Genomic DNA, 16,462 nt, shown 5'->3' with positions numbered 1-16,462 from the left:
TCTTTTCTTTCTCTCCTTCATTCTTTCGTTCACCTTCCCTTCTAATTCTTTATATTTTTTTCAAAAGTCTTATAATTATACTATGGATTCTCAGAAGCCCACACTTTGTGTGGGCTGCTTTGAACATTGATCTTCGTTTGTCAATTGTCCCGTATTTCATTTTGTGAAATCTGGTCACCCTGAGTGAAATATACAAAAATTTAATGACGCTACAGTACAACCCCGGGGTACAATACACAGAATGATAATTCCTAAATGCACATGACAATTGGCATATACCGGTACTAGTACACTGGCAATCTGCTCGACGAAAATTAACCTGCACGAAACACAGCGCGCGCCTTTGAGTCGAACCCGGAAGAAGCACGACACAATGACGTCATAGAATCATGATTCAAATCACGATATCGTTTATACGACCCTTTTCGTTCGTGATTCTACAGAAACGTCTTTCCAAACGCCCCTTTTTCCGTGTTTCATGTTTGTGATTTGAAAGACGTTTATTTCCACTTTCGACTAAACGCAATCGTGATTCTGCAGAATCGTGATTTGAATCATGATTCTAATCATGATTCTAGGGTAAAAAAGTGTCGAATAAACGCACCCCAGCACAGCAACCCTGATCACTCTATAATTATGACATCATCTTTTTGATTACTCATAGTCTCGTTCATCTAAACTCTGTTCAGATGGACATTTAGTATTTTGTCTAGTGTTCTCTCTATGTCACACGTAAACCAGCTGTCAATACTTTGATTACTCAATCATTTGGCTTCTATTTTCCCAGCTGTTTGATAGGAGAAATTTATTAATTGAGAGATTTAAGTCTAAAAATTTAATCATGGAAAACAGATTGGTAACTCTTTGCAACGAGGGATTTCGTATTGCCTTGTACAAAAAGAAAAGGACAAAACTACCACTATACAGTGGTTCTAAAAAGTTAGTGTATCCCACCAGAAATTGAACATACACATAAAGTGTTCACTTTAGATATTTGATTGTGAAGTTGGGTGGTAGAATAAAATTTGTTTATCTGGGCTTGCCGAACATTGGTGTGCTGTTGTCTACATTCAGCATGAAGGAGTGCATTTGGTGGTGGGGTTCGCTATTTTTTTAGCACAACTGAATATGTACACACTTTCTATTACCCTTGAAGTGATTGAACTTGGCGTGTAATGACTAGAAAAACACAGGAACCAAGCTTGCTAACCATGTTTCCCTATCTAGTTTACAACCCTTGAAAGAGGTGTCGATTTAATTAGGCATTCTGGAAAATCAACAGGATTGGAAGTGGAGGGGGGGGGGGGTGTTTAGGAGGGGGTAGAGGTAGCCCCTCTGCTTCCTCACAATAGAATAGTCTCCTTTATGGAGGAGGAGCTGGTTTATTAAGGCATTATTCCACATTATACTGATTGTGTCCCCGCCTTAGTAAGACAATGCGTGATGATTGAAAGCTTTTTTTTTGTGACTCATGGTGTCGGGAGAAATATGGCCAAATCCCAATAAGCCAAGTTTATTCCTTGGTCGGACCCCTACCATCTCTCTTCTAGGGGCGGTGCTACATGGGGGAGAGGGAGGGCAATTGGGAACGTCCCCTTATGAATTTTAATGCAGCTAGAGAGAACTCGAGAGAGAATCAAGGAGAATAAAAAAATCATGGGAACACAAAGCCTGAAAAGAAGAGAGAATATTATTATAGAGAGAGGTCTAAGTTGTGTAATTATATGCTACCCCTGTAATTCACTCGAAGAAGAAAAGTGATGTCACATACTGGTCACCCATCCCATCAAAATACCTGTATGACGCCCCTCCCCCCCCTCTCCTTCAATTCCAACTGGATATACCTCTTGCGTCCTTTTCCTATAACACTATAGTTTTATTCATGTAAGTCAAACCCCATGAATTTATATTAGATATGTCTATCTGCTGTTTGAATGAGAAACAATAGTTATTCTGTTATCTTTACCTATATCAGATTTGTTCTAAAAATGCTTTCTATTTGTCCAACTGTCTCTGTTTCTGCCCCCTCTCCCCCTCTCTCCATCTTGTACACAAGGTATCTTCCAGCAGTGTAAATCACATTTTTGAAAGCATTTTGTTTAAGACCATCACTCTTAAAGTTTTTATCAAGTTGTTTAATGTTTTAAAAGTTTTAACTACCGTACTTGTTGTTTGATTGACAGGCTTAAACAATATACTTTAAATTTTAAAGAGAATTGCCCCAAACTTGCCGCCCTTTCACACAGTAAAAAATCAATCGTAATTTGAATGATGATTCTAGTGAAAAATTAGGCTAATGACGAATATTTAGCACGTGTGAAACCAAACTAGAACATGATTAGAATCACGAATGCCAATCACAGTCACGATTAGGATAGCAATCAATTACAATAGCAATCATCATCACATAATGAATTAAGATTCACGTGTGAAAAGGCCCATTGTCTGACTCTAAAATATTTTTGTTATCCCCTTTCTTTTGTCTTCCCTTCTTATATCTTCTATTTTTCCCCACCCTTCAAAATTGAGATCTTTCTTCACTCCCTCCACACCTCTCCTTCCTCTTGTTTATATATCTCTTCCTCTCAACCCCCCTTTTAATCCTGTTAATTTCATCTTCCCCTCTTATACTCTCGTCTATCCCCAACCCTCATGATATCTTTCATTTTTTTTACCCTCTTTTTTCTGTTTTGACCTTTCCTTTGTTGTCAATTCCTGTCAATTCTCTCTTGTCTCTTCATCATATTACTCTTTCCTGAAAGTCTTGCTGTGGTCAAGTTTTATTGGGTCATTTATAATTATGTCTTTATTATTTATTATGTTTTGAGTTTCTGTTCACGCATTGTCTCTGACTTTTACCCTATCCTCTCCCCTTCTTTTTAATCTAACCACCTTCCCCTTCCCCCTCTCTATCCCTTTACCTCCCCCATCCATCTCTCTCCTCCCCCTCCCTTTTCCCCTCCCCCTCCCTCCCCCTCCTTCCCCTCCCCTCCCTCTTCCATTTCCCCCCTCCCCTCTCCCACCCCTCTTTCTCCCCTCCCTCCACTCTCCTCCCCCTCCTCCCTCCCTCTTCCATTTCCCCCCTCCCCTCTCCCACCCCTCTTTCTCCCCTCCCTCCACTCTCCTCCCCTCCTCCCCTCCCTCTTCATTTCCCCCCTCCCCTCTCCCACCCCTCTTTCTCCCCTCCCTCCCCTCTTTCTCCCCTCCCTCCCCTCTCCTCCCCCTCCTCCCCTCCCTCTTCCATTTCCCCCTTCCCTCTCCCACCCCTCTTTCTCCCCTCCCTCCCCTCTCCTCCCCCTCCTCCCCTCCCTCTTCCATTTCCCCTTCCCTCTCCCACCCCTCTTTCTCCCCTCCATCCCCTCTCCTCCCCCTCCTCACCTCCCTCTTCCCCTTCCCCCCTCCCCTCTCCCACCCCTCCCCTCTCCCACCCCTCTTCCTCCCCTCTCCTCCCCCTCCCTCTTCCCTTTCCTCCCTCCCCCTCCCTGCCCTTAACCATCCCCATCCACCCCCCCCCCCTCTCTCGCTCCCATGGTCATAATAGCCACTTCACACTCTAACTTGTGAAGCTGCCAAGCTTTCCCTACTCTGTCTGGCACAATGCGCACTGAATATGAACCTGAATGAGTTGAATTCCGCCTCCTCTTGGGGACCCACTGTCCATTCCTCTGGGAACAAATCAATCTGACCGTTTCAACTACGTACAGTGTACTACATTATTTCATTACTAAAGGAATACCTAAAACTGCAGTTCGATTTACTCTAGATACAAGTTTGTGACTTCTGGATTTGAAGACTTACAGAACTCTTTGCCTTGGAAGAAATATTTTAGGTGATGATACCATTTAACTAGAGATCACTTGGACTTTATCAATGGAGTACTGAATATTTTTGAGAACCATAGTCAACAGATTGATGGATCTTTCAAATTACAGAAGTAAAGAAAGAAATTTTTGCTATCTGGTTGTTCCCCTTTTTAATTAGCAGAGGAGAATAGTAATTCCCCAAATTCTTGATTTTGTGCCAAAATGTACTTCAGTAGACAATATCCGAGTCGAAATCTACTCTGCGGATGCTGTCATCGAAATGTACAACTTGTTGATCGATGACGAATGTGATCAATGCTACTGTCTGATAAACTGCTTTTTAAGCGAAAATGAAAGGAACATACCCTTGCATCAAGTATCTTGAAAAGTGATGGCTAGTTTTGAGATCATCTGAGAGCACTTATTGATGGAACTATATTTTTCCCATGTGATATATCCGGTGGCTTTCAATGCGTTCTGGTTTAATCAAGGGTCTGGTTTGAGACTAGGAAGTGAGAGCGATTTAAAGTGGAATGGATTGCCTCTCTTGGCTAAGAATATCTCAAAATGAATCAGTCATTTTTAGATGTTTCTGCGATTGATCTGTGCTTGTCATAACAAATGCCTGTCTGTGATACATCTTTGCCGAGCTGCGAATCTGTATGGAATATGGTACAACTAGAATGAATTCATACTCGGAATATGAACTGAAATTTGCGTATTGAATTCAAATATTGAAGAATCATGAGTAACGTCAGGATAAAAAGATATTTGCCGCGCCCCAATCGTAACAACATTCCCTCATTTCTCCAACGTCGTTTTCGTTCACAGGATGGCTCCACCAATCAGCTTTCAAGAAGCGGATCGTCGTTCGCAAGTTCAGAGGGCTCCTCAACAAGGTAAGACAATTTTCATTTATCTTTTATTATTCATCTTTATTTTCCCTTCTTGTCTCATCCCCCTCTTCCAAAGTAGAAAAGTGTGTAGGCCTATCATTTGTCCAAAGACCTTTTACTTCTGAAATAGATTTTCTAATATTCTGTTTTGCATTTTAAAGTGTTAATTTTCAGTTTGGTACCGTACTGATATTTGAGTACTATTGAGATGTACTAGAATTTTAACTTTAATTTCGCATTTTCAAGTTCTTTATTTGTTGAAAAACAACTTCATAAAAACTTGAAAACTTACAGTACCCCTCACAATGTAGCAAGATTTAAAGTTACACATGTTGTGAGAAAACCAAGGGATGTACATGTATAAAAATGGAAGCCCATTTTTTAATGAGAAAAACATTGACTAGTGACAGTTAAGATTACATCAATTGAAAGTATGATATCTTGACATTTGAAGAAAACCTTGATAAAGGTTTTTTAATGGTCTAAAAGTTAATGCAAGATAGCCTTTGGTTTACTTCCACTGCAATTATTTTTTTCATTGATCATCTCAGTCATTTGTAAGTATTTAAATTTGTTTTGTTTCAAGAAAACCTTACATAAAAAAATACTATTTTTTCTTATGGGTCAAACATCATTATACAATAAAACTCTTTGTAATTTAACTTGCCAAGTTCAATTCTACTTATCCCTGTGCCTACCGCTCATCAATATTCATCATTAAAAAATAAGATCACTCCTGTATGATTAATACAATGAATCAACCTGTTCAATCACTGGTCTATTGGTCACCTCTCCTGTTCTTGTTTTAGTATCTCTATCATTATTTTGTCTATTCTAACTCACGCTGTCTACTCAATCTTATTCATTTCCTGTCTTATCCCGTCAAGACAAGTTCATTGTTTTACTCATTTCAAAATTAACGATGGGGTCACTATGATTGAGCCACCAGTCTAATATGATGTATGGCTATATAGCCATACCGTTCATTTATTTAATCATGTAATTACATTTTTTGTTATTAAAGAATTGAATTATTTAATATCAATAAATGCGATTTGTTACCACAGAAATGAATTCTCAATATCAAGGAACAGGATGAAACAATATCAAGCTTGCTATACATACGTTTGTATGCGCTGGCCATTCATTGCTCGGGAGCCCTGTTACATAAATAGTTACAACTACAGTCACACTGTCATTATTGTAAACTACCATACAAACCTTGCTTGTGATTGGCTGCTGAGCCAGGTTACCATGGCAGTTGCCATAGTGGCAAAGTTACAGTTGTAAGTCTTTATGAAACAGGTACCTAGTGTCGGTGGCAGATCCGGGGCGGGGGGGGGGGGGGGCACATAATTATGGCCCGTGCCCTCATTTGAGAGTCACAGTCAATATTTTTAATGTAATATGCCATTTATACACAAGTGTCCCCCCCCTTTTGAGAGTCATAAGAAATATTTATAATGGGAATTTGTCATCCACACACAAAATTTTTGATTTTTAAATTTTTTTTTGCTTGTCAAATTTGATATGGGACAAAATGATCTTCAATTTTGACTGAAAATCTTTTTTTTTTTTGCTTGTCACTTTTTTCTTGGGAACATGTGCCCCCCCTGGAAAATCCTGGATCTGCCCCAGCCTAGTGTTAAACCCCCTGAAACATAAAGTTGGTTCAAGGCCGTTAGCACAAAGCTTAGCAATCACCCTTGAACATTTATTTTACGATTGATTGCATTGACTACAATGTACAATTAATCACTTAGGTTTGTGTAGGCCCCTGGTCATGATATTTTGTGCATGGGACTACACATACAGATTCTTGGCAAGAAATCACATTAGTTCCCCCCCCCCCTCTACTGAGTGGAGTGGGGGATCATCATTATGATTGTGAATTCAATTAAAATGGGCTTGTCATAGGACAACTTTATGAAAATCGTTGTGTCTTTACAAAAATGCCCATAGCCCAACATTTTTTGCACTGCATTGGTACAGAAACGCCCTTCTGCAATGCGCTCATGAGTTCTGCTGGGGGCATTTTTTATGCAAATCTGTTTCAGACTATTGCAGATGAGTACACATCTGAAATTATCACTGGGGATTCAATTTGATTGGTTTATGGTTTTATATTTGTCCTGAAATTCATGGTCCAGGAATTAAGAGTATATGCTTTCACTGTTTTTTTTAACACACAATTGCATTGCTCTGACCGTATGATTCTGAGAATGAGCTTGGATAAATGTAATTACTTAAATAAAGTTCTTTGGAGAAAGGAGGAAGTCAGATAATTAAATTGTTTGTCAGAAGTTGATTGCATCAATTTATTAATGAGATGAATATCAGGGGGATAATTTAAAACATTAATGAGAGACACCCAGCCCGATTAAGAATGACATTTAGGTAATTAACCAGGCTGCTAATCACTTCTTACTGAGAAATGAAATGTTGCAATGGCATTTTAAAGACATAAGGAGACACATTTTAAGAAATTTCAGATGGGCAGTTTTTGCTGAAGACTCCGGCATATGATCACTTTGTCAAAAGTTGACAAAATTATTCTGATAGATGGAGATAAATTTAGAGATTATTATGCTTTATCCTTTCTTGAATTCTACCCCAATGCATTTTAATCCGAAGGCACACAGTCATGCATCATGATCGATCTTGCACTTTCAACAACAGCATTAAAATTAGATAATCTATATTGTATATAATCTGTAGGTCACTCTTCATCCAAAATGTGAAAATACATACATGTACAAGTCTGCATTCTCTTGTAGTCAAATGACAATAGTAGAAATAAAATGATCAAGCAAAGAAAATAAATGATTGTTTATTAAAATTCAATCTACACTCTATATTCATTGAACAAAATAATACATTTTAGAAAGGATTATCTTTTGTGATTGGTTACAGCATTTGGCAAAATTATTTGTTAGAAAATGAATTTGATTACAGGATTATCATTGTGTTTGCTTCAAAATATTAGAGCAGCAAAGGGATAATCACTTGATAATTGGAAAATTGCAAGTAATCAGAAATTTTTAGAGGAAATTCAATCTCTTCACGTATTTATTTTGCATTACACTCCAGCCCTGGCAAAATTAAAAGATTATGAATAGGATCAAGTTTTTCTTGCTGACGGGGATCGCCAAGAGAGAAACTGATATGGTCACATGATCCCATTGGTAGACAGAGGTTATTCAATGTTATGTAATGGAGACAGGATTTTTTTTATGAATTAAATCAGAAATAATGCTCTGACAGAAGTTTTAAGTTTTAAGTCCTCTGTACAGGACATTAATGATTATTTGTCAAATGGCTGTCAATCAAAGCTCTGGATGTGGTTTTTGTGCATTAATTGAGCTCTAATATGTGCATTGGGCACCTGTGTGTTGAATGCTAAATATTCAAGGATTTCAAAAATAAATCCAGAACGGGGTGTAAATTATCACTGGCAGAACATACGATTCACATTTAAACCTCATAGATGTGTAAATCTCAGGGATTTGCAGTTAAAGCTAAAAGACTTGAATTTGAATAATTTGAGATTTAAAAATAATCTGTAGTATTCGAATTGAAGCCAATTTTCCACTGGTCATTATTCATAGCGCTCTGCTTTATTTTAGATTGTTTAAAATTAGAAAATTAGAGTGAAAATTTTTCATCAAACATATTCCCATCACAGAGGTTATTCAATGTTATGTAATTAAGATGAGATTGATTCTTTGTAAATTGAATCAGAAATACTGCTCTGACAGGAGGTCTCAGTTTGAAGACCTCTGTATGGAACATTAATGATTACTTTTCAAATGGCTGTCAATCAAAGCTCTGGATTTGAATGATTAATGTTGTTCTTTTTTTTAACCCTTTACTATCCTGACACCAGTAATGTTGTTAGTTGCATATTAAAATATTCATGATTGGTATTTAGGAAATTAAAGAATGTACATAAATAGATGTACTTTTCAAAAATGATGCATTCAGATTGTCATATCAGAAGGGGAAAATCTTTCAAAAGTCTTTTTACGAAAAAATGTTACAGCTGGATCTTCATTCTGATCTAAAAATTGAATTCATGAATTCAAAATCAAATCAGTCAAAAAACAGTTGGCATGACATATGTCATGTAAAGTAAACTTGCATGTCCATTTGTGTTTCTTGGATGCTTCTATTGCTAGATGACCTTAAAGTCATTAGGATGGTCAACACATAGCCAAATGTTTCTTGTTTTTGCTAGTGAATTTGAATAACATTTATACTCTGATGCAAACCAATATCATCAAAGCATATAACAGTCATATTTTAAGCAAAACAAAACGACTAAACATCAAACAGTCGATGGCCCTTCGATGACAAGTGTTGAGCTTAATTGAGTCTTTATGTTATATAAGTTTTGATAATAAAAATGAAAGTATATAAAGAAGTATGATTTTAATTGAAATGACAATTTGATTCTCATGAGGAAAATATCTTCGAAAACAAATTGTTATCCCTATGTTCTTTGTCAAGATATTTGTGGGGTGAATATTGTAGAGAGTAACAACTCTAATGGGAAAATGTAAGGTCACATGATCAAAACATTGCATTCTGGGTAAATGATTGTGAACAGATTGAGAAGTGTGGAACCCAATCTCTTGCTATTCAAGATGCATGGTGGCTGTTGCATTGTTGATCTAAATTTAATTTTGATATGTCAAAATGAATATAGAGTGTAGATTGAATTTTAATAAACAATCATTTATTTTCTTTGCTTGATCATTTTATTTCTACTATTGTCATTTGACTATTCAAGGATTTTAAAAATAAATCAAGAACGGGCTGTAAATTATCACTGGCAGAACATACGATTCAGATTTAAACCTCATAGATGTGTAAGCCTCAGGGATTTGCAGTTAAAGCTAAAAGACTTGAATTTGAATTATTTGAGATTTAAAAATAATCTTTAGTATTCAAATTTTCCACTGGTCATTATTCATAGCGCTCTGCTTTATTTTAGACTGTTTAAATTTAGAAAATTAGAGTGAAAATTTTTCATCAAACATATTCCCATAACAGAGGTTATTCAATGTTATGTAATTAAGACGAGATTGATTTTCTGTAAATTGAATCAGAAACACTGCTCTGACAAGGAGGTCTCAATTTCAAGACCTCTGTACGGAACATTAATGATTACTTTTCAAATGGCTGTCAATCAAAGCTCTAGATGTGAATGATTGATCTTGTGTTTTTTTTAACCCTTTACTATCCCGACACCAGTAATGTTGTTATACCCTTTTCATAAACCTATCCTCCAATTAGCCGCCTAAGAGCAATGCTGATAATTCAATAAAAATTGCGTTCATAAACTCCGAAAATAAGCCGCATTATTTTTACGAGCGCCCGTCCTGAAAAAGGCGGATAATCGCCATGACAACTGGACACGCCCCCTCCGATGCGGTTGTGTTGGAAAAGGGTGACCTTGTGGCCGCACCATGGCAATTATCCGCATTATTTGGAAATGCGTTCATAAACTCAAAATCTTATCCCGATGCCGCTATTATGCGGATAATAGCAGCATCAGAGTAATGCGGATAACTCTTGTCCTCCCCAATTTTACGACCAAATTATGCTGCTATTAGCCGCCTAATTCATTTTAATTGGGTTTATGAAAGGGGTATGAGTTGCATATTAAAATATTCATGATTGGTATTTAGGAAATTAAAGAATGTACATAAATAGATGTATATTTCTCAAATGATGCATTCAGATTGTCATATTAGAAGGGGAAAATCATTCAAAAGTCTTTTTACGAAAAAATGTTACAGCTGTATCTTCATTCTGATCTGAAAATTGAATTCATGAATTCAAAATCAAATCAGTCAAAAAACAGTTGGCATGACATATGTCATGTAAAGTAAACTTGCATGTCCATTTGTGTTTCTTGGATGCTTCTATTGCTAGATGACCTTAAAGTCATTAGGATGGTCAACACATAGCCAAATGTTTCTTGTTTTTGCTAGTGAATTTGAATAACATTTATACTCTGGTGCAAAACAATATCATGAAAGCATATAACAGTCATATTTTAAGCAAAACAAAACAACCAAACATCAAACAGTCGATGGCCCTTTGAGGACAAGTGTTATTGAGCTTGATTGAGTCTTTATGTATATAAGTTTTGATAATAAAAATGAAAGTATATAGAGAAGTATGATTTTAATTGAAATGACAATTTGATTCTCATGAGGAAAATATCTTCGAAAACAAATTGTTATCCCTATGTTCTTTGTCAAGATATTTGTGGGGTGAATATTGTAGAGAGTAACAACTTTAATGGGAAAATGATCACATTTAATGGTCACATGATCAAAACATTGCATTCTGGGTAAATGATTGTGAACAGATTGAGAAGTGTGGAACCCAATCTCTTGCTATTCAAGATGCATGGTGGCTGTTGCATTGTTGATCTAAATTTAATTTTGATATGCCAAAGTTTGAGACAATGGATATTAAGTAAAACAAAAAGAAGAAAAAGTTGTCATGTGTGTACTCCGAAATAGATAGTTCGTGCAATTAGTGAAGATCTGGTTTACGTAGTTTTTTTAAGGATGGGGATTTTTATGTTGACCATTTTAATATTTGTTTTGAAAATTACAAATATTTATATAGAATATAAGTTGTAAGAGGATGAGACTTTGGTTTCTAAAGCTTATCAAGAATGAATGATGAGGACATGCTGTTTCTAACCAAGTCTTGAAGAGTCCACTTGGTTTTTTTTATTAAAGAACTTAAATGTTCACTCAAAGCACTGACATACAGTAAGGGGGGGGGGGCTTGGGCTGGATCTGGTCCCAGGAATATTCCAAGATTAATTGGAGAAAAGAGGGAAAGGGAACAAAAAAGGGAGAAATGTGATTTTCTTGTTTATGTTACTTTTAAAATATTGTATGAAATTTGATTTTCCACATCCACCATAATTGAGTCCCCTCAGTATTTTTTGCCTACTTTGCCACTGGTCTGCAGAAGGGCTAGTCTGCAGGCACAGACCCTGATTCAAACTTTTTACACCATAGTTGGTCTTGTGATAAGCCTAGTGCAAATACAACTTTTTACAATTTCCAATTGAGAGAGACCTTCACTAGCCAAGGTCCAGTCAGAGACTGTAGGCTGAATAATCAGACCCCTTTCTTGGAGCGAAAGTTCAATGAAGCTCAGGATTAAAATAGACATGAAACTTGTTTCATGAGTGGGGAATCTTGAAGAGAAAATGAAAGGAGAAAGGGAGGAGTGGGAGGAGAGAAAAGAACTCATCCAAGACATTGCTATGCTTCCACCGGATGAGACTGGAACAACCCTCACTGTGCACTCCTATTGAACCGTTGCCCTGTTCACATCTCGGTGAGATAGGCAACACGATCTGTGACAAACCTTGTAAATCTGGCAAAACCGGGTAGCATACTGAAGAAATAATGGAGAGGAAGGGAAGGGGAAGGTGAGGGGGAGGGATGGTATGATTGCAGTAAGATATATTACAGACTGGCCCTCTAATATATGATGATCTTTTTTCAAGAAAAAAATGCTGTATATATGTGAGTAGGACTTGAAGAGGAAGGCATTGCCAAACGGGATATATATTTGCATATATGTTTCGGATAGTCAAACTATTTTCAAGCATTTTTGTTTACAATAGCAATTCATCTTCTGCAACTGATTTTTTGTTCAATTGTATATAGGTATGCTTTATTGTCAAAATGTATTTGTTATATTTATGTTATATTGTTATGTAGAAGAAAAAAAAAATCAAAACGTGTGCATTGGCTTATTATAAATATTTTGTACATTTCATTGCCAATATTTTTGAAAAAGTGCATTTTTGTCATTAAAATCCTAGTAATGAGTACCATTCTCCACTAATGTTATTTTTTTGTTGGTCTTTGTCAAATCTACTACCCCCCACGCCCCCACCCCCGCTCCTCCTCCTCCTCAAGAAGAGGTCCAATGTAATGAAATTGGTAACTCCTTGGTCCCACCCCTAAGCTGTCTTGTTAGGTTGAGGTATGTGGTTAAGGACACTTCCCCTGAAAAATTGAAGAAACCCTAACCTTGTATGAATCATAAAGTGCACTGCTTAAAGGTAGAAGTGAACTTCCAAGATGCCCTTGGTATTTAAAATGAGAGAACCCATCCCCCACAACTTGCATAATAGTCATACGTTAATCTGCTAGACTTGTCCACTGTATAGCTTCCTTGAAAGCTTCTGTATTATATCAAGGGATGAATTCCTTCCAGGGGGTGCTCCATCAACATCTGTCATCTGACAAGTTGTTATTTCTTACAATTTTCTTAAGTTTGATTAGCTGAGAAGTACAAGTTTTTTACTGGTACTATGGTTACTGCTAGATTTCCAACAGACTTTGTTGGGATTATTATATGATAAAACATTTGATAAGTCCTTTCGTGATCCCCCCCCCCCCCCCCGGTGATCATCAAGAGCAGCACACTCTAGATTAGTCTCTTATAAGAATATCTGTGGATTGGGATTTGGACTTGCAACCCACTGATGTTGAGAGTCTGGACCACAACACATTGTCACTTCCACAATAGGAAAGAAATGCAGGAAACGAGAGGAACATACAGTGTATATAAACAGATTCAACACATTTGGTTGCCCCCTAAAAACAAAAAACAAAACAGAAATAGACATCATGTTATCATTTTCTTTGGCTTTCTTAAACCTATTTGACCAATTCCTTGAATTTTTCAGCCATCATTTGAACTTACTTTACACCAGGATAGAATTTCCTTGAAGGTTCACTTTCCTGGCAAGACATGTCAAAGAATTATATGAAGGTGGAGTGGGGGTTCAGACTTATACAGTCATGAAGATGTACTTCCGCTGGAAACATTACTAATAATGTATTCAATCAAAAACATGAGGAACTCATAGTCTGCAGATTCAGACCCTTATTTCACATGCAAGCATAATTCTATGAAACTTAAAAAAGGATGTAGTTATTTTTGTCCAATCTGTTTCAAGCAGGTTTTATTGGAGCATCCTGGTCTGTGCTGTATGTTTTTTTTCAGTTTTATAGTCTTGTATTTCAGACACATCTTTGTGCTCTACTGCTGAAAGATGTTGGTCTTTGTAGACTAAAGCTGTCATCATGCCAGTCTTTCATTGCGACCGTTCGCTTTCCTGCCCCAAGGTAAAAAAAATTATGAAAATGAAAGTTTTGGAAGAACGAAGACCAGTATAAAATGTTAAATTTAGATGCACAGCTCATCATCCAATGAGTGGTTTCAGACCGCCTCAAAGTTCTTCAGTTCCAGGTATTTTCTGATTGGGAAATTCACCCCTATCAGAAAATAGCGGGCAAATTTGGAAATGTGAAAGCAAAGTCCGCGTAAACTTCCTGAAAGAAAATACGGTAAATAGTAGGTACTTGTCAAAATTACAAGATCTTTCATGGGATTTTTCCAAGGTCGCAGGTATTTTGGCAATGTGAAAGCAAATTGCTTTTAGCACAGCGTGTAGTAGGGAGCGGGCGCCGTGGGTGGCTGCTGAGCCAGCAATTTTGAATCTCGCACCTTGCTTGCTTATCAGACCGTATACTGCGCATGCTCGTACCTTCAGGAACTTATCCTGAAGGGTATGTTTTGGGCCGGTGTGAATTTGGGAATAATTAACGGGTATTTACTTGCTTGAAAAAAAGTTTTCGTAATTTAACAGGGCTTCTTGTGATCGAGGCGTTTAAAGCCACCTAATTAGTGGGCAAAAGAAAAGTAGATATTCAATGCCTTAATGCCATCTGACAAGGACATATATTTGTTTGCCTTTACCTAATGAGCATATCACTTTCATTCATATTTTTTATGTTTGGAATTGTCAAGAACCATAATAGAAAAGTAATTGTCGCCTACATAATTGGTATAACACATTCAATTCAAGTAATTGTATTGTAGTTTGTATAGATTATTATAGAGAAAATGCATCGATGACTTTCAGGGTTTGAAAAGAATAATACCAAAAATTATTGCTCTAAATAGAGTGGAAATTATTTGTCAGGATGTAGAGCTTATGAAAGCAACTATAAATCTGCATGAATTTATTACCTCAAAGCAATAATTTGCATTTTATGTCATATGTTGCAATCAACTCGTTTGTAGAGAGAAATTTTATGTGCCCCTCTCTTTTCAGTCATTGTTTAGCTGTAGGCCTGCCTTTTGTTGCAGTTTTGCATTAGATATCACACAGAATTAAAGATACGCATAATCAATGTAATTAGTACCTCCAATATACAAAAAAATGTGAACTTCAATAGTTGTTAATTTTTTCTGAAATCCACTGAAAGTCCTTGTAGTATATTTGTGAAGAGAGCCCTCTTTTGGTTGATATGATCACGTGAACATGTTCAGTTGATTATGTGGAAGTTCACCTCTGAGAAATAGTACAGATTTTTGAAAGAAATTTTGTCATGAAATCGATGAAAGTTTGGAATTATTGCTGAAATAAAAAATTCTTTTAGCCAAACAAGAGATATCTGTATGTTGTCACCCAAAATAGAAAAAGAATGACATTGATCGGTGCAATGTCAGATGGATTAAATTCTTGCCCCGGAATAGACGTTGATCGATTCTATGGATTAGACTGGATTAAGTTGTTCTTCCGGCCTTTTGATACAGAGGTAACAGAACTTTTGCAAATTTGATAAACTTCTTGGTTGAAAAAATGTAGGTTAGGGGAAACAGAGAGATCTTAAAGACTGCCTCTTTAATTGTGAAATCACTTGTCAGACATTTAAAGTTTTCATAGATCCATTTCTTGTTAGGAAGTTGGATTAAGTTAAGATTTTCCTGCAGATTAATGACAGAGAAATGTTTCGTCATTTGATACCATCCTTAAGTCAACTTATCTGGTTTCTTCTAGGTTTCTATAAATGTATGCCTTTTATTCCCCCCCCCTATAAGATTAACTAGAGACAAAGTAACTCCCATCCAAGCATTGTGTTTTATGCCTACCAGATTTTCTCATAACTTTCTAAGTCTTCAGAAAGACGGTTTTAGCAAATATTTATAGTGGAGAAAAAAAAGGTCATTATTTTGACTTACGAACATATATTTGGAGTATTTCTTAATTCATTTAGATCGAAAATGCATTTGTAACAATCTGATAGATTGCTGTTACAGTTTGACAAGATTTTCTATAACCTGGTTATAAGTCTTTACTGGTGTAATTTTTATTACTTTAGTTTCTCGACTTTGACTCTGCACAAAAAATACTTTATTTATTTCCAATATTGAAAGAAATGTAAAAATGTTTTGAAGACTTTCTCTTGTGATTTATTACCCACTCCAACCCTCTTGAGTTTAGCTCTAAAGGAAATTCAACAAAAACTCATCCAACTTTCATGTTTCCCCAATTAATTCTAGTGTTGAAACAAGTCCGCTCAGGAACACTTGTGAAATCGATCTCTGAACATGATCGGCAGGATGTGTTTAAGATTTTATGATAGCATTTCGTCAGTCCTAATTAAATCTTAATTGAAGAATTCCTTGCGGCTCCTGCAATCCATAATCCTGGTTTAAACCTCAGAGCCACCTACGCTATAGATGCAACCACGATGACGGCTGTATTAACCCAAGCCATGTCGGCTGACACAGTTTTTTTTCTCACTAAATATGCAATATCATTATTTTGGGTGTTGATACTGAAAGTTTAAAGAGAAAAGAAAAACCCTTGAGAAAATTGTGAAGAGATTAATCCTTTGAGTAAGACCCCCTCCC

The 16,462-nt window shown here is 36.6% G+C and overlaps 1 protein-coding gene across 1 annotated transcript in view; it reads left to right on the top strand.

Moving 5' to 3' along the window:
* Positions 1-4,547: 4,547 nt before the first annotated feature.
* The window catches only part of LOC121412981, a 69,936-nt gene continuing 58,021 nt past the window's right edge, over positions 4,548-16,462 (top strand). Inside the window, exon 1 of the mRNA XM_041605745.1 lies at positions 4,548-4,702. Within this exon, the coding sequence (XP_041461679.1) occupies positions 4,548-4,702 (155 nt within the window). The remainder of the gene's footprint in view (positions 4,703-16,462) is intronic.

Source organism: Lytechinus variegatus, chromosome 4 (genome assembly GCF_018143015.1).
Source record: "Lytechinus variegatus isolate NC3 chromosome 4, Lvar_3.0, whole genome shotgun sequence".
Taxonomy (NCBI): Eukaryota; Metazoa; Echinodermata; class Echinoidea; order Temnopleuroida; family Toxopneustidae; genus Lytechinus; species Lytechinus variegatus.
This window is presented reverse-complemented; position numbering and strand designations above follow the sequence as displayed.